The sequence below is a fragment of the Leptosomus discolor genome, chromosome 4 (assembly GCF_034619465.1).
Source record: "Leptosomus discolor isolate bLepDis1 chromosome 4, bLepDis1.hap2, whole genome shotgun sequence".
Taxonomy (NCBI): Eukaryota; Metazoa; Chordata; class Aves; order Leptosomiformes; family Leptosomidae; genus Leptosomus; species Leptosomus discolor.
This window is the reverse complement of record NC_141394.1, coordinates 75690708-75714619: the sequence shown is the minus strand read 5'-3', so window position 1 is coordinate 75714619 and position 23912 is coordinate 75690708. Positions and strand designations below refer to the sequence as shown.

At 38.0% G+C, this 23912-nt stretch overlaps 1 protein-coding gene across 2 annotated transcripts in view; it reads left to right on the top strand.

Annotated features, from left to right (window-relative positions):
- Positions 1-23912, top strand: part of UVSSA (UV stimulated scaffold protein A) — a 54932-nt gene that overhangs the window by 9244 nt on the left and 21776 nt on the right. For both annotated transcript variants that reach the window (XM_086464337.1, XM_086464338.1), the window contains exon 7: positions 15038-15143. In XM_086464337.1, the coding sequence (XP_086320463.1) occupies positions 15038-15143 (106 nt within the window). The remainder of the gene's footprint in view (positions 1-15037; positions 15144-23912) is intronic.

Here is a 23912-nt window from a genome sequence, read left to right as displayed (position 1 = left end):
ACTCTCTAGTGTGTAATGTGATTAAGGGTGTCTTCAGATGATTAGTTGTTATATAAAGCTTTAAAGTGTCAAAATACTTCACAAAGGTTAGCTACCTATGACAGCTTTGGTGAAATCGGTAGAACTTGTGCATAAGTGGAGGCTGAAAGATGAAATACTTTATTCAGATCCAAAAAGAGCCTGTGGCTTGTTTATGTAGCTAAAAAGCAGAGCTGCATGATACTCGTTTCTGTTGGCTGCGATCAAACGAAACTACTGTATAGTTTGACATGAAAATAAGTGTTTTGGGTCAGGATCCAGAGTAGAGTCTGGTTTATGACTGGATTGTGAGAGTTTGATCCAGACATTATACCTTGGACTAAATTGTGTGGTAGCCTCGTTTAACCATGACTGTCGTAGACTTTGCTTCCATTGTGCGAATGAAGCTTTATCAAGATTAATTTGGTTCATCATCTTAATACATACTGATGTACCACACCAGTCAAAAATGCCAACTCTGAATGAGAAGTACTGAAAGACTGTCTTGTCAGAGGGTTTTTTTCTCCAGTGAAATATGTGTGCTACCTTTATGCAACCAGCTATGAAGGAATCCAGACATCTGCTGTCATTCCTGCCATTTGCTTGACAGGACTTCATTTGCTGCACCTGTGCATGGAATATTGGTTGCTATATTTCTTGCAAGATATAAAGGACATTCAAGCCTTGATTTTTGTGTGTGTGTGCGTGCATGTGTATATGTTTAAAGTGGTATTGTTACTGCTTCTGGAGATTGATCAATGCTATCTGTGTAAGGTTTGAAAGCTAATAAATTCCATTGTTAGAAGGAGAAAAAAAAAAAAGGAAAATACATAGCAGTGCTCACAAAGAATACATTCAAAATGAAGCAGTGCAGACTGAGGTATTAACTTCAGCATTGAAAACAATATATAATTATTCCGAGGGTTTTTCTCCAGGGGAAAATACCCAAATTCAGTGTTAGTGCTGAGTTACTTTAAATTTATCACCTAAACACAAAGTGCTTTGTACTGTAGAAGGAAACTGTATAAATTATCTTTTATTCCCATGTCAAATGACTTTGTTGAAATGTAAAAACACAGTAAAATGAGAGTCCAATAGAACAAAATAAACACATTTCTTAGACCGTGATTATTAAGTCCCCATCTGTCAAATATTTCCATGTCAGCATATCAAACACTACATACAGCTCCTCTTTAATTCAGTTCGATGTAATTCAAATTGCTGCTGGTGTTATGTATTGTTGCTTCTGTCTGTACATCCCTGTATCACGGGAACTACAGTTCTTGCCATGCCAAAGTTTTGCTCTCTTCTGTATCTTTAGATCCAAGAGAAGAAGTACTGGTAGTCTGTCCTTCAAAGCGCTGGCTCCCGACAGAGCTCAGAGCGTTACGGGTGTTATTTGAGTCAGTGAGCGCTGTTACCTGCTCGTGTGCGGAGATGAGCACACCTAGAAAGGGGGGCACTTAGTGAGCAGAGAGAGAGGATGTATATAAAATGTCGGAGCGCAGAGGGTCCTGTGTAAACTGTCTAGCTTGAGGTTGGTCTGTGGCATCTCTACAGTTGGATATGACAGCAGTTTCCCTGGCAGCTACTGACTGCGGTCTGAGGTACCTGTATTGTTGGCTGGAGAACGTCAAGGTGAATTTGTGTATCTTATGATCCTGCACCACAGACAAGTCTTCTCTTCAGGGAGAAAGCAGTTTTGTTTCATTAGCAAATGTAGAACAGAATGATAAGGACTTGGGAGCTTGGGCTTGCCCCTCTGTGCTCATTCTCCATGCTTCTGTGGTCTCTAATTTCCCCCCTTTTCATCTGTTCTATTCTGTGCTTTGTTTCTGTTCTATCTGGGGATCTAGGAGGGAAAGCTTTACGCATGCTCAAGATGAGATCAAGAAAGTTGATAAAGGGAAGGGTTTAGTGAAACTGGAGATTTGTTACTATGAATTTTACTATACCTTTCAATCCTGCAGAGATTTAAATTGCCCTTAAAAGGGGGAAGGTGCTGGAGTCCCTTACCATTGCCACACGTCGTTGGTGCTTTTGTTTAGCTGAGCAATTATACGTGCACATGGCTGAGATGCAAATAAGGTGTGTGTATTTGGAGTTATTCTTGATATTATGGTTCAATATGAATATATCAGTGATGTCACTGGATGTAAATTATATTGAGAGGAAGAAGCTGGCGGTTACCTGGCCTGCCTTCACGGGAGAGCCATTTGATTGATGCAGGAAGGTGTCTGCTTTTGGCAATCCTCACTCTTATGTCTATGCTTTCCATTATTTCTCACTTCATTTTCCAGGTCATGGAGCACTCGTCTGCAAGGCAGCATCCTTAGGCAATCAGAACATGTTAGAAAATTAGCACAAATTATTTTCTCTGAAGTTTTTTTGCCTTTGTCTTTACTGAAAAATTGAAAAGCCCCACTGCTCTTCGGACTACAGGAGAACTTTCTGTAGGTTTACAGAACTTCTTACACAAAGTCACTTGAAGGAAAACACAGAACTTTGGATGGTGAAACACTTTGCCTTGAAATGGTTTATAATGACATGAGATATAACCACCTCTTTCTTTTTCCCTCTGTGATAGTGAATAACTCAAACCGTCAGAAAGCCTTAATTATAAGGGGGGCCATAATTTTTATGTGACACTTAAACCCTGCCAAGACAAGTAGGCTATGGCACCTTTCTGCTCTTACCTCTCGGGAGCTGTGGGAGGAGAGGGAAAAGAACAACAAAGGTTATCCTTTGGCTATCTGGGAACAAATCCCTTGCTGCAGACTTCATAAATGTTCGCACATCCCAGCTGCCCAGACTGTGTTCCTTCTTCCCGTTGCTGTGCCCCCAGCAGGTCAGAAGTCATCAAGACATTTCATTTCTTCCTTATTTTTTCAAAAGGGTGGGGAATGGACTAGAAAGGACAGTCTTAACGTGTTGGTCAAAGGCAAAGGAGGTTTTGTGTGCTTACACAAGCTATGTTCACTCTAGTTAAATACTGGTTTGGGCTGTGGTTGCTTTCTGGTAGGAAATGTATTTTGAAAGTAAAAACAAGAGTTTTGAAATCCGTTTTTCTGTGAAACTGAGTTTTAGCTGCATCTGGGGAAAGGGAGCAGCAGCTATAAAAAGGCTTTTATTTCACGGTAACTCCTGGACGGCCGAGCATATCCTTCTTTCTCTGCCTGCCCGGGATAATGTCAGTGCCCAGTAGAGGGAGTGCATACTGCATGCTCGGCATCTTTCCCTGGCCACCTTTATCCAGAGCTAGCCGTCGTCTCGGTCTGTGTTTCCAGGTAAACTTACTGCAACAGCAACGCACCAGAGACACTTCGAGTTAATTCTTGACTCTATTTAGATGAATTATTATAGCAGTACAATTGTAATTATTGGCCGAGACTCGTGTTTAAATAGAAATTCCTGTTCCCAGAGGTTAATACTTTGGTGGGAAGGACTTGCTTATAGCTGAAATATTCCTTTAAAAATAATTTTTCCTGGTTAGAAATAGTTTAGTTTGCTAATGTCTTCCCTCTTTTCTTAAAATACGATATTTTTTTCTTCAGCTGATTAGGTGCAAATGGTCTTGCAATTTTAAAAGTTACACAAGTGTGTACTGCATTTTAAATCATGCACGCTACCTTTCACTTGCATTCTTTCCATAAAGGATTATCCTTTAGGATAATACTTGGAAGTTCTAACTTTATTAATAGAAATTATGTTCATTAGCCATATTTTGTACAGAGAGTATATTTATCTCTTACTTAATTACCTTTGGGAAGCCATAAAAAGGTTGGCTGGCTAAAACTTGGCCAGACAGAAGCTGGTAGGCAATAGGATGTGAGAAACACCCTGCTCATTTGTCTGTCAGCAGAGTGATCCCTTAACAGGCCTATTACATTTTGATTTTTTAAATTTCAAGTTATATTAACAATGAGGGATACATAGTTTTTCGTTAACTGTCGTCATTACTTTTTGTTTCACCTTTCCTTATCTTCTGTCAAATTTAAGTGTGCGCTTGGATCGTGATTTATTCATGTACTTAATTTTATCCATGTGAAACATCTGGTTGAATTCAATAATGCCATTAATAGTTAGATTTGGACAAGGCTGTCCTTGTGTTGTCCGGAACCTGATCCCAAACCTTATTGCAATAAAAGTCAGATTTTTTTCTGAAAGAATAACACCAGAAAATTGTTACAAATTATATTTACAAGTTAAATATTTGCTGGTCATAATTTAGTCTTAAAATGGTTTAATACGTAAAAAGATTACAATTTTAATATATAATAAATTAAGAGGCAATTATTTGGCTGCAAGACTGTTGCTGATTTTTTTTTCTTGTATCATCAGCTACAGTTTGGCATTTTATCAATGCTAATGAGTTACTTCTACCTAATCATTTTGTAACTTTATAACTAGCTCTTTTTTTAAGTTAGGTTAATGCCTGCTTTAAAAAAAAAAAAAAAAAAAAAAAAATTGCACTTGATTTTTAGATCAAAAGCCAAGGCTGTATTCTTTTTCCTTTCTGCTTCTTTCTGTGGCTGTAGAGAATCCACTCTAGCTGACTGCTTTCTGTAACACCTTCTTGTACTCACATCCTCATTTTAGAGAAGTTGTTCCTTGGGGGTATGTAATTGTCCTTAGTGATCCCTCATCATGCCTGAACCCACATCTGCTAAAATGTACTCAGACCACGGAGGAAGAGAGATACATTTGTAAAAGAAATCTTTTCCCCAGGTGTTTAAATGTTTTTAAATTGCAGACCAACAAAAACCTTAACTCATAACAAAGTTGCCCTTTTGAAAACCAGAAGCATTTAATGTTGAGAATTGAGTAATAACAATATTGTTTGTTATTATGTTTTCTAAAACTTAAGAGAAATATAGGAATATCTGATAATTAAATCAGTATTACACCTAGAGATGTCCTTTATCAGATTGCATACATCATTATCATGCAATGTGTTTAGAATAAATTAAGTTTAATAACATTTGTATGGTCAAAGTAGTAGCCCAAGCAAGATTTTATTCTATTTTTTTTGTCTAGCTAATATTTCTTTAAAAAGCCAGGTCAACCATAACACAAAATGTTAAATAAATTGTACAGGTGCTTAAGGTTCCTCTTCCTTCCTCCCCCATTTTAATTGTCATATGATAATTATTTCTATCTGTGAAATGTCTTTCATAATCACTTTTTAGCTAAAAGAGCTTTTCAGGTTTTTTAAGTCTTACTAGGATGTAAGACTGATATAAAATTGCAAAATTAACCCTCAAAACAGGACTCACTTGTTAAATCTTGTCTAATCAGCTAATGTGATAGTTTGGGGTGGGGTTTTTATTCTTTTCTAGAATGAATGTTGCAGTGGTATATTTTATGCTGTGTGCTATGCAGCCTGCTGCTGTTATGAAGTTATTAAAAATATCTTGTTATGCAGATCTAGCTGTGAATTCTTAAAGTTGTCACTGTGACGACCTCTGATCCCTATCTGATTCGCAGGTCGCACAATGCAATTTGGAGCTCTTCTAATAGAGTGTAAAATAAAGTAGGATGTCTCTATCATCAAGTTAACCCTTATGTTAAGTATTTAAGTTTTTCAGGCCAAAGGGTCATCTCCCTTGATTCATCTATGAATACTGAGCAGCGTGTACTCCGTAGGTAGTAGATACACATTTGCTTCCTGCTTTTTGTCCAGCCTACCTTACAAGGGGAGACAGGATATTGAAGTTAATTGAATATATTTGTGAGGTTCAGAAAGGTACATGACTAAATGTGTATTTATAAAAATGGAAAAGGAAGAAAATTTTCAGGCTTGGAACGCGTACTAACGCATTTAAATTTAGTTGATGCAGCAATATTAAGGTAAATATATTCACGGCTAAAGATATGCTTGTGCCTAAAATCCCCAATCAGGAATGTATGTAAAGTTATGTGTGTCTTGCATAGATTATTTTGTTGTCTGTAATAAATGAGGTTTATTTAACTAAAGTGTGTATTTATATGTTAAAATACAGCATCTGAAATAATTTTTAACAAACGCAGTTCAGATTCATTCATGAATGTGATCATTGAAGTAAGCTGCAATTTAGTCACTGATTTTACAGTGTATGTGCGTGCAGACTGTGTCATGAGACAGGGACACGTGTGCATTGGTGGTGGGTACAAAGTTTTAGTGCTGTGGGTTTGATCTGGTCTAAGCGATAGGTGGTAATCCATCAAATGCAGTAGGACTTCTTTTGCACTAATGAGTGCTAATGTGAGTCTTGTTATATCAGATTTTAGATGAAAATCACATTTCCTAAAATTTCATGAAGAAAATTACTAGTAGTGAGATTTCCCCTCCGCTCAGCTCTAAAATTTAGCTTTTATCACATATAGGCCTCTGAATCGTAAAGAAATTAATTCAGAATGTTGCCTGAAATATTTCAGGGGGTCATAGGAATGCTGTTCATCGTCTCATAGATGACTTGGACTAGTTGAAAAGCACTGGAAAACCTAAAGACTTCTCTGTGGAGGCAGAAAGAAAGGTATTTTTGGTTGGCCTTTGAGTTATCAGACCATAAAACCACTTTTTTGGTCCAGAAATGGGTATAGCCAGATCTGGACCTCACTACAGCCTTGAACAATGGCTTTAAACAATTTCACCTGGACTGGGGTGCAGGGAACACTGTGTGGAGGAAAATAGTTAGTCCAGGAAGAAGGGAGGGGTGAGTCAGGTACAGTGGCTGTTCAGGGTAACACTTGTAACCCTGGCAGTGCTATACGACAGCCGCTTTCTTCTTTTATGACAAAATGAGGGTTTTCCTACTGCTTTTAGGAATGGAAAACCTCTTGGGAGCTCTGCTCCGGGTACATTCCTGTCTGAGCATGATCACTAAACGTAATTTCACGTCATTTGGTTTGTAGCTTTGCTGGTTTCATCGCACCTCAGTCTTTGACCCTGCAAACCTTTCCTTTTGTGTTTAGATGAATGAAAAACTGAGCAGGCACTTCACAGAGTTTCCTTATTCATGGTTATCCATGAGTTAAGAAGAAACCAAGTTTGGTTTCCAAGGTACAGGTAGAGTGTGCAACACTATTTTATACTTTCCTCTTCTTTTGTTAAAATTATTTCATCCATTCTATAATTCCTGAAACATTAAAAATTAAATACTACCAGATATTTCTTAGTATGTTATGTAGTTACCAAATCTGCTTCTTAGCAGGCAGGTGTTTGTACAGGTTTCTGTTGTACTACTCGTGGGAACTGAACAGGGAAGCAGCTTAGATATTTCAGTGGTGATTTTATGGTTGGCTTAAAAATGATCTAAACATGAGCAGCAAACAAAAGGGATAGTTGTATCACTGTTTCCTCCCCTGATGATTCCCAGTGCCTCCCTTGTACCAGCAGTGGAGCTCCTGTTGCGGCAGGGACCTGAACTGACTGGAACCTAATCCTGAGAAGAAGATCTCTGAAGCAGCATTAAGCTTAGATAGTGAGACTGTCCCTTTCAGTAACTGAATAAACTCGGGTAATGCAGAGCTGATTATGAAGGTCAGTCCTTACTTAATCAGAGGACTCAAATTGATAGTGATACATGATCAGCTCATCTCCCAGTGTGAATGAAAAACTGGATGGAAAAAAACATGCGACATGCTACTGTTAAAATATGGGTTTTTTACTGTGCAATAAGATGTAGTGCCTGAAGTATGTACAGTAAGTGCATTCCTGTACTTCTAAAAGAAAGATGTAACCTTTATTTTGGTATAAATACTACATGAAGACATTTAAGGGACTAACACTATGGTCACTTTTGATAAAACAAATTAAATATAAGTGTCAAAGGTAGGTGGTCAGCTTAAATTTTGTAGGAGTCAATTTTTTTTATGTTGGGGCACTTTATTCGCTTTAATGATGAAGGGTAGCAGATGTCTTGTTTAGCTGTCTGGGATGCATGGAAAGGAAGGGTGTTGTTAAGACTTGGAGATCTTTGGTAGTTTAAATAAAATTTACACATCTCCTGAATGTGGTATTTATTTTATGAAAAATTTGGATTATGCACGAGAACTTTGCCTTTTTAATGTACTTTCTTAAGGTTTAAGAATATTTATGCAACCAAGTACTGTTGATTTTGGTGGATAGTAGGAACCCAAGTAGTGAGGTATGAAAATACGTCTGATGATACATCTTGAGTGGCTACTGCTAAGGTAGTGCTAAACTTGCCTTGCAATATCTTCCCAAGATAAGAGTTTGGTTAAATGCACCCGTTTTCCAGACTACCTCTATTTGCTGTCCTCTATTAAGCCGTAAATGTACATGCTTGTCCTTTGGGGATATTGGGCGTGCTAATTTCTTCTGAACAATGGTTCATTAAGATCCAAGGTTTTTTGAACGGTCTTGTGCCTTAAGTCCTACTGGTCTTTTTGAGTAAATTTTTGCTGCTTTTTTTATTAAAATCCCTCCTAAGCTTATCTGGGACCTTGAGCCTGACAGGGTCCAGAGATGCAGTAGCTGGTACCGAGTGATATAGGTGTTGTGCAATGCCTGGGAGCACTATGGACCTCCCAACGTACGTATCCAAGCTCTGGTTTACCACTGGGTGGGATGGCGAGGGCTTTGGCACAAGTCTGAGCGAGCTTGCACCCCCCAGGGCTGCAACAATGCTCACAGGCTCTGGCTATTGCTTTGAAGAGGAACTGGTTCATTAAGTGGTTTGTATTGCTAATGCAACTTGGGGCAACGTGCACTGGTTCTCCAGCATTGTACTTTGGCTAACTGTTGGGCTGGAGCCCTTTAAATGTTTTTACTAACTTCTGGAAATGATGAAATAGTGTCAAAAGTGCTTTCCTAAATAGAAGTCAGCCTGGCCAGGTAGCGCACGTACTGTTGAGCAACTACAGATAGAATGAATGGTGATACTTTTACTGGCAAACATAAAATGTGGTTTGCCTGGACCACGTATCTAATTTGCAGTCATCTAGGTTTGAATTATGCTCAAATCACGGAGTGAAGGGGAAGGAGTGTACGTGGCAGGTCCCTGTAAGTACAGCTCTTCTAGTAGTTTGTGTTTTCCTTGTGTTACATGCAGGAAAACTCAAGCATGGTTCTGAAATCTGACAAAATGCCAGCATTTACTTCCACACCATCCTGTGTTGGATAATACAGAAGGATGGAAAAGGAGGAACTTGCAAAAGCCCTTACGTGTAAGATACACTGTTTGACTATTCAGTTTCTGTTACTGGCACTGAAGAAATTATTTTTTACCCAGTTACTGTTTGCTTATGTAGAATATCCGCAGATTTCATTTGAGATGATTGAAGCCTGTTGTGATCGAATAAAAAATGTATTTGCTTAAGGTTGCCCCTTTAACTAGGTTCTATGGTAATAAATATTCTGGTTCCCTAACCAAAATCTTCTGCCTCTAGAAAAATATTTAGTTGGCTTTGAGTAGATGCACATGAGATATTGGCATGGTGGAATAATTTGCAAGATCTTCCAGTGAGGGTATTAGCATATAAATAGCAGATGCAATGACGACCATCACAGCTGAGTACATTTAATTTTTAGTTTATAAGATAGAATGGGTTTTTAAATGCATAGCCATCAAGCCTGCTGAAAGACAAATGAAGTTTAGAGTTCACTTGTCTGAGGATGCCTTACATCATTTTTTTTTTTTAAAAAGGGAAACAGACACGCATAAAACTGAACAAAAGTGATTTCTGGGGTGAAAAGTAATTGAGATTGCAAACCAAGTTAATTAGACCATGCAAAATTTATTTAATGGTCCCAGCTGTAGTTTGAGAGTGGTGTTTTAGTAAGTAGATATGACTTCTTCATGTGCTATCTTTTCTCTTCCTCCTTTTTCTAATATAATTAGTAAATGCTGTACATCTAGTCCTGTAACTGATGGCGTTGTATATTGCAGTGGTTTTATTGCTTGCTTTAATTATGATTGCAGAAGCTCAGGTTTTTAAAACCGCTTAACAGAATGTAGCAATCAATTTGTATAAAACTGAGAAAAGGACCAAAGGCTTTTTCTTTACATCTTTCCAAGTGTTGTGTGGTGGGTGGAGGGGTTTTTTGCGTTTATTACTGGATGGGATGGATGAGCAAGGCATTTAACTGGAGTTGTGGTTGCACTGAGCTATACTAACAGCTGGAGGCTCTTGGAGTGTTGACTCCAAAGCAAAAGATACAGTTACATTTTGCATTTCTACTGGCATCCAATATTTGGTTTTACTGTTTTTATTAAGATGGAGACTGGTATGGAAACATCTTTTTTTCTTCTTTTTTTTAAATGAGTTGGGGAGCAAATGGTTTAGTTGCACTTGTCTAGCTGGAAAGTCAGCACTATTTGAAGTTTAAATGAAAATTAGGAGGGTTGAGGAGTCATTGTTCTAACTCTGATTATAATTAAAATAATGCATGATTTTTTAAAATTTTTTTTTTACTGTATTCTGATATGCAAATAAGTTCAGCTCAAGAATCTGGAAATTGTCTAGCTAAGTCCTGTTTCCTCTCACAGTGAGATATCTAGTCAGGAATACTACTGTGTTAAACAAACCAGCCAACCACATAGTTTTGCAAAAGTATGATTCATTTAGATAAATGAATAAATAAATAAATAGATGTCAGTATTGTAGAGCAGTAACAGTCAGCAGAAAAACTTCCCGTCTCCACGCAGCTTGAGGAGCAATGATGGTGCGAGTAGCCTCTGGTGTTTGGGAGTCTGTTTGTTTGGTCTCCCTTCGGATGGACCATCCTCCAGCGACACAGAGAAGGTCGCTCACCCCTCGTCTCCAAGACCGCGAACCGCGTTAGTGACTTTCCTCGTATTACCTGATAGTGAGGATGGATTTGAGTACGGGACCTTTTTTCCCCACGTTCTTTGACAGGCTGTTGAGAAACAAGCAGTTGCACGACTACTTATCTCAGAGGTATTTAATCTTGTACACTACAAGAAAAGCTTTACATTGTAGTATTTATCACTTGAGCTTATACTTCCCTTCAGCTATGGCACACTAGAAATAGCATATTGCTTGGTTTTGATCATAGTCTTGTTTTTCTTGTTTCCGAGTACCTAACCACTCGTTCCTACAGGATTATTATTTACTAATTCTGCCACTTAAAATGTTGTCTTAAATACTTATTTCTTCTGATTTAATTGTGGGTTGTTGCTTTTATTTTTTTTAATTGACTGAAAAAGTTTACCTGTAGAGGAAAAGTAGGTAATAAGTGGCTGAACTTCTATACTGCATCTGTAGAGCTTGCTTTGGAGCTTTCTTCATGTTTGAAAAGCGGAATTAAAAAAAAAAAGAAGATACTTTTCTGACTAGTAATGTTGCCCATGAGTTCTCCTCCTTTCTATAGAAAGGGAATGGAACAAAGCAGCATAAATGGGATAGTTCTGATGAAGTACCACTGCAATGGAGTAAACTGAGATATAACTACCCACTACTGCTGTGCAACTTTTTGGATTTCCACTAGTGATACCTTTGATATTTTAAAGTAAAAAACCCCCAGTATTTATCTTGTTAAAGATTATATCAAAATAAAGACTATATGTCTGTCTGAAGGGAAAAGGGGGCTTAATTCCTTGTAGTTAGCTAAGCAGTTAATTTTTTTTTTTTTTACAGGAAATCTAGATTTAATAGAAGACCCCAGGGAAACTCAAGAGTGTGAACAATAAGCATAATATTTTATGAAAATGACCCCCATATTTAAAATCTGGCATTATATGTTATGCATTGTAGCACCAAGTCCACATCTACCTTTTAGAAAATTAAAACACATAAATTCTGTTTAGTGTTTGATATGCACTGCACTAGCTGAAAGCCATAATGCCCCTAAAACCTTGGGTTGCTTTTCACCTTTCATAAATTCCTGGGTAGATTCTATACAAAAAATAATTTTCAGCTCCGTGGCTCATTGTTATTCAAACTTGATTGATCGTCGTCATTTACTCAGTGAGGAAGTTAAGTGCTCCTGTCATTTCCGAAGAGTATAATTGGGACGTTTCACAGGTCAGCGGTAGTGACAGGTTTCCCTTTTGATTAGTGTTAGACTGATAACAAAAATTACAGTTTCCTATGATTAATGTTTTCTATACTACTTGAGTGCACAGTTCATGGATTGTACCTAAACAAAGTGAATTTGCATCTGATTATGCCTTTTCTCCATCAGGTTTTTCACGTGCTTTAAAGTTTTAGACCATGCAGGTAATATAGCAAAGTTGCTTCTAATGCAGTTTGCAAGTTGAGGGTTAATGAATCTCACTGAATTTTAGTACATTAGTGTGCAAAGAGCTGTGTGTCTCCAGCAACTTGTGAACAAATTAGAGGAAATTTCAATTAAAGAGGGTACTCTTTGGGATTCTTTCTAGTCCTCCCACATAGGCCATGCACGTGAGTACTTGTATTATACCATTTTAGGTATGATCTGGTGGTTTAAGTTAAATGATCAGTCTGAACTGAATTTTCTTTCTCTTACTAGTTTGATATTTTCTCGAGTCCTTGAACTTATTGCTGTTTATTTGTTTACAGACTACTTCTGAGGTAAAACTGTGGAAATACACTGAATTTACTTTCCCTGGTTTATAATGTGAAAGTCAGCTTTTACATTACGGCACAAAGTTGTAGACTGAGATCATCCATGACAAGTTTTAGCTTGGTGAAACCTTTTTTTAATAGCTAAATGAGAAATGGAACCTGGGTGTGGAAAATATGATGTTGCCCTGCTTCTAGCTGGAGAAATAGGAGTGGATGTTATTTCTGAACTTATTAAATTGTCACTAACAGATAAAAAAGGAGATGACAACACCCGCAGAATTTTGAAACCAAAATACAAACAAACTTCTCTTCAATCTCTAGCCTGCTTCTGCTGTGCAGAGTGCAAAACCTGATGATGTTTTTCTTTCTAAAGGCCATTGGGAAGGTCTTCTAAAAGTTGCAGTTTAACACAGATGTTCTTTCATGTCTAGTGCCTCTGTGAGTTTGTAATTAGTGGTAGAATATTTGACCCTTTCTTTGTATTAGAACTCTGTTTTGGTTTCTGCTGTGGAGGTCAGATTCCCCGTGTGTCTGTCTTGGCCATGCCAGGTAGGGCCTGAATTGCTTCTCTCCTTTAGATGAGGAAAAATTATTGCAGTGGGAAACAAAAAGTGAACTGTGGTGCAGGATCCTCCCGCACAGCCCGAAGGCTGGCAGCTCTCGAGGCAGTGATACCTGGGCTGAAGGGACTATCTTGTGGCTGTTACCTGTCTCTGGTGGCAGGATACTTTCAAACATGGTTATGCTGGGACTTTATTTTAAAATAAAGACTAATTAGGTGTTCTTTGGTAAGAATGCAGAAGTAAATCTACTCTATTCTTTAGGACAGTAAATTTTTTTTTCCACTGGAACTGCAGCTTTCTTAAAGTCATTTTTTAAACAAGGGGAAGAATTATACTTCTAACTTGCACCATCCATTCATTATGTGTTAAAGTGTATCAGTATGTGTATTAATATCAATTAATGATCTTTATTAGAAATTAGTTCGGTCCAGCTTACAAGTAATGCTAACCAAAAAGAAATGCTAATTTTATTTATTTATTTATTTAAAATTTTAAACTACATTCAGTAAACCAAGATTGGTTTCTAGGGGTTTTTTTGGGCTTCAGAGTATATGTATGATTTGAAGGAACTCAGCTGTGCAGCTGTGACACACGATTAGAGTAGTGAATTAAATTGGGAAAACTCTGCTGTGGGCAAAACCTGCAGTATCCTCCGGTGCTTGTAACAATAAGTAGTTGATACAAATATCAATAGAAGTCAGGTGTGGTAAGAGAAGCAAAGAATGCAGCTGAAAATAGTAAAAATTACAGCAGTCCTTACCTATTTCTTCGGCTTGCTGCAGTGAAGTTGAAAAAAGTGATAGCCTGTGGTGAGGTTGGTTTTAGTGGGTACCCTTATTATTTCCTAGACTTGTAAAAGTGCGTGGCAAACATACAATAATGTGCTTGTTGTGTTGTTGTTAATAATTAGGTGACTTCTAAGGTGGGCAAAGGAAATAAAATATAAAATCTCCATCACTGCTGCCTTTTTAGGGTAGTTGGCATTTGTCATTTCACCGTTCTGGTAGCACAGGCCACGTCTGAGGTGGCACGGATTCTTTTAGCTTGTGTGTAGTACAGAATAAAAATTAATTTTCAGTTATGGAACGAGTTTAGGAAAAAAATGTAGACTTGCTGGCACATATGCAGTAGTAGTTAGCTGAAATGATCTATAGGAAGCCACTTACGTGAATTAATTACCCTGGTTACTTGTTAGGAGCTGAATTTTTATTTTTCAGCTAGCCATAGATAGTCAATTTTAGACTGCAGAGTAGACCAAATGCACATTTTAAAAATGCCGTTTTGTTGGGTTTGACCATAGTAATGTGTGCAGTCTAATGGTATGGATGGTTGGGATGTACCGGATTAGTTAAGAAATTAGTGTATCAAATTATTTTTAGTGCTGCTGTGAAGGATGCAATGAAACACTGTAGTATACAGATCAGAATATTCTTACTGTGGCAAATATTAGCTTGCCAGTCCATCAGCTTCCCCTCCTGTTTGTCTGCTCCAGTTTTGAGTTCTTAACCAATTTGTGATACTGTTCAACATGCCACAGACTATTTGAGTGCAGCTAAATAAGTAAAATCAACCAAAGGAGAAGAGAAAAGGCTATAATTTGCTCATTAAGTCAAAATCTTGACGTTATTTTAAGATTTTTTTGGTCTTATTTTATAGCTTCACACTTTCTCAGACTTCACCAACTGCATGTGTTCTAATGGATAAAACGGTCTTTAAAGAAGCCCTGAGGATAGAATATGGCTTTAGAGATAAAATGTTAAGCAAAGACCTAATCTTAGATAAAGATTAAATACATAATTAGGGAAATACTTTTGACATAGAGCAGTCTCAGTAGGGCTATCAAGATGTCTGTGAAATATTTTCAGTGTGAAGGGAAATGAAAAGCAGTCTTCACATTTAAAAACAAAACAAAACAAAAACCAACAAAAATATCTCTGTAGATGAAAGCCTCGGATGATGATGACGAGGACGAAGATGAATTTGTGGAGGTCCCTGAGAAGGAAGGTTATGAGCCCTACATTCCAGACCACCTGCGTAAGGAATATGGTGAGTTTGCCCAGCTGTGACAAGCTTTATCCCTGCATGTTACTGCTGCACTAAAGTAAATAAACAGCCATTCTGAAGTAATAAAGTGATCAGCGGTGTGGGTAATCTCTGCCTGCTATGAGGAAGTCATTACATAGATACGGGAGCAGCGATTGGCTGTAGATAAACAAATACTTTCTAGGAGCAAGAGCAACTGAGACGAGAAGCTTATTTCATTCCATCATGTCCCACTGTAGTTTAGAGCCAGAAGCAGCACCGTGTATGCTTACAAGTGTGCTAAACACATACTTACTGGGAGTGAAGGGATTGCAAAGTAAAGCTGTAAATGAGCCTGAATATTAGAAATACTGGTAACAGTCTGGTGAGATGGGGTAAGGTTTGGTACTGTCGCCTGCCTTCATAGGAGTTGGAGATGCGCAGCCACTTCCTCCCATAGGGTGGCCGAGTTACAGCTCAAAGGCGGCTGGTTTTTGTTTGGGTGTTGCTGTCGTAAGATCTTAAATGGAGCTTAGCCTTCAAGTGCAGAATTACAGCTACTGAGCACATACCAGACACAAAATATAACTTTGCCTTCTCTTAATGCATTCTAAAGATTATTTTTTTAAAATAGAATGTGGTTTTGTGAAATTCAGGGGGGAGTTACTGAAGAAAGTTCATCCTAAATAACTAAATTTCAGTGCATTACTCTCTTTTGTACATCTAGCTTACTAAGTGTCTGCAGCTTTACCTCTGTGTAGCACTCTGTATTTTAAGATTCAGAAGATTTCAGTACCTGGTAGAGGAGGGGAGAGTAGCTGCCACCGCACAGAAGTTAAAAACCTTGGACACTGGAATAAGTTTCTCGCTCCTCTGTTTCTCCTTGAGTATTTGTGTAAGACTGTGCTATGTTGTGCCTTTTTCAATCCTGCTCATGCTTGCTTTTAACTTATCCGTGATTTCCATCATAAAAGTCAGGCTGCAGCTATTATCTGTATAAGCCAAATGTTTCTTTTTGCTGAAGCCATGGGTGTGCCTGTGTAAACCCAAGATGATGTAGCTCAAGTGACCTTTTTACTGTCTTCTGCTGTCAAATTTGACTACGATGGCAAAAGGTCATCAGTAATGATAACCTGTAGTGGCTGGGGTCAGCTCAAGGATGTCTCCAGGTGTGAAGTCCTGCTAGTGCCTCAGTCCATCTACCCCACCTAAACCGAACCTGCCAGGAGGACACCCTAGGAAGTAAGACCTGCATTGGTTATCTGTGTATCTGCGTTCCCCACCTAAGGACTTGCAGCAAGTCCAGCTGGCTGCTTCCAGTTAGTTTGAAGGAGGTAGATGTCTCTGGGCCTTTAAAAAAATGTGGAAATTAGCAGCTATCTAGAGGACTGAGATCAGACTAGTGCCCTGGTGAGCAGGTAGCTGCAATGTGGTTTAGCACAACTCTTAGAGTAGGCGTTGCCTGAAACAGTCTGTAGGTGCTTACTTTGTCCAAGCAAGAGCTGGGGAAGATGAAGTGGGACGGGGAGTGTTGAGATAGTGAAATGGGAAGTGGGTGTGTGTGTGAGACAAAAACACAGAACAGTGGTGAAGGGCTGTAGGATGCAAACTGAGGAACTGGGCAGCTTTTTGGTTTTTTGTTCGTGGGGAAAAAAATGTTGTGATACAAGTATGTGTTGGCTTTCCCAACTACTTCAGTCTTGCAATGGATACTGAATGAGTTCTAATTATTGCTAACAGTGGGACTTTCAAAAAGGGAATATAATGGAAGAGAGGGGTAGCAGCCTTCCAGTTGTGAAAAGCTTGTAATCTTGGCCCCCTCTCCCTTTTCTCCCCTGTCTTCCTCGTGGACACGTGGTTTTGAAAAATAAAGCATCTCACCACCCTTTGTATAACACTAACACAATACCTTGCTGCTATTTGAATTCTTCCTCATGGAAAAAGATAAAACAACAAGCCTACCATCTACTCAAGGATATTTTAAAAATCTATATAAAATGGATTAAGAAATGGCCAATTTGTATTTGAACTGTTGCTAATAGGAAAACACAGTGAAGATGACAATCGATCAGAAAACAAAACCCCTCTCTCATTTTCTATACATGTAGTTATATAGGAGCTAATGATCACATTTGGCTGGTCTTTATCTGATGTGCTTGTTTAAAATAGTGTTTTGAAAGAAGTAAACTATTCTTGATGTTCCTGAAGGCATCCAGCTTTTCTTGCTGCCATTCAAAGCAATTTCTGAAAAGAACTCAGGCAAACTTTTAAGCATGTGCTTTCTTCTATCTTTGTGTACTTCGGTGCTTTCTTGGACCAACTGGTCAGTTACTAGTTCAAAATCTGTTTCAGAAGCTGATCTATAACTGTTGTGGAAATCAGCGGTCTTCTGTGTAACTAGTTCAGGTCTGCATGAGGAAAATGGAGAACTATATTTGCTCTGCTGGATTCTGTTCTGCATGTGTTTTTAATGAGCAAAACCGAACTAAGTATCCCTTTGGCACATTTAGAAAAGTGAATTATCGTATTAAAATAGACAAGAATATACTGATTTCATGTTAGCATGGTGTCGTCAAAAGTTGGCTGTCTTAGGCAGCCACCTTTAATTAATATGGTGCTTTGTTCCATGTGCAAGTGCAGTTAATAGCAGGGAGTTTAGCTTTATCATAATATAATCCAGGTGGGGTTTTGCTACATTTCTTTAGTTCACACTTAGTTGATGAGGACTCTGAGCTAAGAAACTCAAAGTCTGTGCAAGTGGAATGTTCTAACTGGAATGTTAAACCTTCCAGGTAAAATAAAATCTCAGTGTTATGCAGAAGGTGTGAACATTTTAGAGCTGCTTTTTTTTTTTTTTCTTGTTTTGCTTCTTCTCCTGAATGATCCAAGAAAAGTGAACAGCTCCTCAGATTAACTTTTTATACTGAGCAGGAAAACAAAGTTGTAAAACATGACTGTGGAAATGGATTGATACGTAACATTTAAATTATTTATTTAAGAGTCACTTTATTCCCTTTCACTTCTCTTAGGACAATAGAAGTATCCTACCAAAAAGGTAAATTTCAAGCTGAGATGCTGTTTCTGATGATGCATATGTGTATTTGTGGTTCTCCTGAGATCTGAAAAGTTTGTGAAAAATGGGGAGGTATTTAGAGATGGACGAAGTTTTGTGTGCGTGAGTATATAGGTGTGTAGCTGTATTATCTGTGTGTATATGTAGTTGATGATGATATCATCAAAATTTATGATGATATTTAATGTATAAGATGAACTGAGCATGGGTACAGTTTGGGTGGAGGAAGAATGGAACAAGTCAATTTGAATCTCCATGTATAAGGTGAAATGTAAATTTGTTAAAAGAATTTAGGTGATTAGATAACTGAAGTGTGAAGATATAACCCATTAGGGGTGTCATGCCAAATTAACATTACCAGACTTTTAATGACCTCCCATTTGTATAATCCTTATTTACACTTGCACCTGATGTCTGCAACAGACAAGAGACCAGCCATCCTGCGGTACCACAGAGCCATTTGAAATACATCGTGTTGCTAAAGAGGACTATTGGGCTGAGGAAAGAAACAACGCTGTGAAAATCATTTTCATAGAGTTACTCTGGTTCTCGGCACTCTGCACCGATGTTACTTATATCCATTGCCCTTGTATGGCCAGTATTGCTAACCCCTTAAAAGCTGAGGTGTTAGTCATTTAAAAGACAGCTTTAGGGAGAGAGAAAAATCTTGTTTCCACTTGATATTTCCCACATGCCAGCCTCTGCTGGTCAGCTGTTGATTGCATTGGCTTAAAGCCTTAAGGTGGATAAGGTAAGGGATGGAACTGCGCGGCTTCGGACGTCCTTCTTGTGCTGTAGACAGAATTTGGTGCTGATGCCAGGATACAAGATTCCTTCCTGCCCTTGGTAGTCTTGGTGTAGCTTGCAGCTGAGCTCTGAACCGCTTGGGAAGTGATCTGTTTTGAGAGAGGTGCTTTTCCGTGTAAAAATGGAACAATTCTCAGATCTAGTTTAAAGCACCCACCTCCAGCAACTGCTGTCTGCTAATGGGTTTTCTCAGTTCATAATTCTTGTCTGTGTCTCAGTGCATGCATGTGCAGTACTACTGCGAGGTACAGGGAAGTGCTGTTGCCATTTTACAAGTGATGATATGAGGAAGCCGTTTGACTTGGGAATATTAGCATGGAAGCAGTCTGCTGCTTATCAGGTTTCATCTTTACCCAAAATTATATGAGAAATGACTGTACAGTCCAGAACACAAACCATTATTTCATATCCAGTTAATCAGATTATTTTTCTTGTGATTGAGTCTTAAAATTTTTTAGGTCCCTGATAGCTACTTCAGTGGTTCATATTGCATCTTAAAGCCTGCTTGGGATTTCTTTTGTATCAGAATCAAAGCTGCAGTTCTAAAATCCCAAGGGATAGTTCTATCCATTTCAGAAATTATTCCTTCTTCCCATCTCAGTGATGTGCTTTTGTGGGTTAGATGTCCCTACGCTGCTTTTCCTAATCTGGTGGTGTCTGGGTCATGCCTTTTCTCTGTGTTAAGTAGCTTTTTTTCCCAGTGTGAAATAGCAACATGGGAAAGAAGGCTTATACCCCAATTGAATAAATAAGTTGTACAAAACCAGACTATTTCCTTAGTAGAGAAGCTGCCACCTCTCTTTTACGTAGAATTAGGAATGCTTCAGACTACACAAGCTATTCTAGTGCAGCTCTCACTGAGCATTTTAGAGATGTGAATAAACTTGCTATTGTGGCCATTCGTTAAAGGTGTGGGGCTTTTACAGGTTTTGCGTTTTCTGTGAACATATAAAAGCCTGGATTAGAAATAACAATAAGATACTGCTTGGACTAATGCCCGCTTGAATTTTCACATTTGAAGCGGTAAGTCATGCATTTGGGGGCGTTTATTCAGAAAATTGCACTTCTTCGTATTGACTAGGTATACCCTCGTCTGTACTTAAGCAGCAGACTTCCACACGTATTGTTTTAAAAGTTTTATTGTCTTGACTGGTGTCCATCAAGACCTGCAGGAGACACAATGATTACAAGCTAAACTGCCTCAGAAATGTGGAATATAATAGAATCATCACTGTGGATTTAAAAAAAAGGGGAAATTAATTACTGATTTATTGGAATCTGATTATTTTATTCCCTACAGAAAAGATTTTTCTAAATGCTTTGTGTGGTCAAGTACTAATGTTTCATCTGTGTCATGCCAAGAACAGCAGCACTGAATTTGAAGCCTTGCGTGTTATCTAACCACAGGTATTGCTGTATAGATTCACTGTGCTGACTCCTCCTTAGCTCTATTTATCTCATTCATTGTTGATGTAGGAAGTAGCAAAACAGTCTTTTTAGTTACTGCGTACAGTAGTAATACAGTCTTTTATCCTACATCTAAATGAAGTTTCTCCCATAAAAAGGCAGTTTTGCTGTTTTATATAACAGATTTAAAGCTAAACATGGCAAAAACATGCATGGTATGCAAGTGTTGGTAAGGTGAAATAGAAATCACTTTTTTTGACCTGTGAAGAAATGATGGCTTTCATACTCCATAGAAGCACCTAACAGATTTAGTTGGTATTGAATGATTCTCTGTTGGTTTTACAGTTAGGTTTTCCTCTATTCTGTCTTTTTTTTTTTTTTTTTTTAATAGTACATATGAAAATCTTCTGGAAATCACGGGGAAAAAAAGCACAAATCCTAAGTGTTGAGTTTACATCCCTAACTGCAACATCTAAACATCTCTGAAATACTCAATGAAAGAGTTGTTTTCAGTGGTTATTACTCTTTCAGAAAAATACTTTTAGTTTTCTTTTATTAGGATTGATTAGGGTTCCCTGGTGGTAGGCATATTTGAAAAACTTACTAAAAGTCGTTTTGTAATAGCTTTTGAAATTAAGTGTGGGCTTCCACAGGAGCTCGGTTATCATGGCAGTGATAATGATGTAGACTTTATTCAAGGGTGGCTCAATGCAAATAAGAGGACACAAGTGTGGGGTCGGTACGGCAACCTCTGCTGCTAACAGGTAGCTATATTTCATACAACATGTCAGGTGACTTTATCTGGGGCAAGATGCACGTCTGAAGAGCAGTCTGGCCAATCGCTTTCATCAGCTACAAGCCATAAAAATGTGCATCACCGTGATTAACCAAGTGATGTTGCCCTACCTTAGTCATAATGAAAACAAGTATTTTTTTATTACATTATTTGGGAATGAAGTTGCTGAGGTTCTACTGACTGTTTTCTGGTCTCCTTACCTCAGGAACTTCCTGCGAGAATTCTTCCTGCTTGTGGAAAACATGGCGAACAGTTTTACACAGAGAAACAGCTCAGTGGAGACCACAGTGAAAACAAGCCTGCAGACTTCAGAGTGTATGAAGTTCAGTTCTAAAGAACTGAATTTGAGACTTAGAATTACACTATTGAGGCTAAATAAGGATTTATGGGTATTACTTGACTTCTTTAAGGGGAAAAAACAAATCAGGTTTTGGAGGGGGAAGCACAGGCAGAATGACCTGCTTTAACTTTCACTGCCCTGTGAAATCTGGGTTCCCTTTTCCCAAATTTGGAGCATGCAATTAAGGCAGAGCTGTCTAGTGTTTAGAATAAGATTTCAATTAGTATTACTATAAATCTTTTTTAAAAAAAAAAATCAGACGTAGTTGTTACATGATTGAAATAGCAGGCATTGATTTACAATAAATGTATAGATAACAGATATCAGCATTGAAATAGGACCCCAGTCTTGAACTGCTATAATCAAATATCTCAATATAATAAAAAATCTCAATTTTTCTTAGCATATACAACATTAGAAGTACTTAATTACAAGTTTGCAAGAGAGATTGCCTCATTATATTAGCGTGTTTTGAATATATCCGTATAGGGACAAACACATGTTCTATATGACATTTAGGATGATAATTGAGTAAAACTTATAATTCAGTAGTTGGAATGAAGATAACTTTGCACGCTTATGAAAAAAACCTGATGAGTTCTTTCAATAAATTACTTCTGCATCTAAAGTTCTTAGAAATTTAAGTCACTGCACAGGATGCTGATAATATACCCTGAGTGGTTTGCAATAGTAATATACCTTATAGGAACTGCAGTGGCCAGGGTCTGCAGAATGATAAGCAAGAAGGTTAAAAGCTCAAGATGTAAGGTGTAGAAAGGTTTTGATCTGAACTTGGCTTCTTTGCTTTATTCTGATTCTTAGCTATGATTGTAAAACCACAATAAATAGGGTTAATTAATGAGAATTAACATTAGAACAAATTAACATATTCTGTAATTCCAGTAAGCCAACCGAAGTATTTCTAATGTTATGAACTCTTCTACTTGACTAACATAGTTGTTACCTTTTTTCTTTGATTTGAATTTCCAAAGTAGAATTCTAAAATTTTAGATAAATGTAAATGAGTGCTGGGGGCATCTTTCTCGTTGTTTAAAACCTCTGATTATGAAAGACCCCTTGACAACTTTTGAAAAGTAGTGTAACTTATACAGAAATACTAACATGTGCAGTTGTCCATGTGATAAGTTGCTTTGAGTGCACACACAGCTTGTGTGTTGTGAGAATATTTGCTAAAGGCACCTCTGGCATTTCATCATCCTTCTCTAGTAGCTGCAGACAGCAATTTGTTTAGTGGCATTCAAGGGTAAGATAAGAAACTGTGTCTATCTAAAATTAAAGAGAAAATTTTCTACCACAATAAATGGTGTTTTAGTCAGTGTTATCCCTGTGTGGATATTTCTAACATTTTGTTCATAGAATATATTTTTATGTATTTTTTCCTCGTTTTAGAATTCTATGTAGATGAAGTGATACTAGCAAGAAAAGAGCCTGACTTTTTTTTTTTAGGTAGAGAGAGATTAGATTTGATCCCAATTAAAAAACAAAAAGCAAAACACAACCCCTGAATGTTCCTTTAATTTGTGATGTTTTCATAAAGACCAGATACCTGTGAGGGATGACATAATTCAAATCTCCATCCCTTATGAGCAGCAGAGCCTTCAGAGATAGTGAAATCTTCCTCCCATGTGATCACCTATGTTAGTTTTGTTCACACACACATTTGTGCACGGAGAGGTAGAGCAGAACTGATCCTGAAACACTGAAGCTGTTTGGAAGCAACGCCCCAGGCATTGACTTGAGCCCTCTGGTCTGCGAGTCCGTGTGAAGTAAGCTTTGCAAAGTTCTGTTCACTGAGCAGTAAAGCACTTTATTGTGCTTCCCGAGTAAAACACGTACAGGTTTTTTCATTATGAGCGCTCTGGAGGGTAAGTGGGGGAATATTGTACCTGAGCTGCTGGGTTTTCCTGACAGTCTTAGAGAGGGTCTGTACTAATATAACTCGCATGCAGTCAGCTTGACTAAGGTTCAACAAATGGGAAACAGAAGTTATATTTTTTCAGGAAAGTTGAAGTCCATAATACTTGTTTATATTCTATCTCCGTTTTTTCAATTAAACTTAAGTGAATCTGAAGTAGCTAGATTTCTTCTAAATCCACACAGCTGAGGAAACCTGTGCTTGCTCTTTCTCTGAATTTTCACTGAGGGGCTTTTATCTCCCCCTAATCCCACCGTTTCTGTCAGGACATAATCTCTTTCTCAAATTTACATTTTAATTACAAGGCCAGCTGAACTAGCTAAAATCAATAATGTCAGCATTCAGCAGCCTAACTTCAGCTGAAACCCCAGCCTCTCTCTTTCCTTCTATCGATTTATCTTGTGAACACGGTCTACTTTATTGCTTCAGGCAAA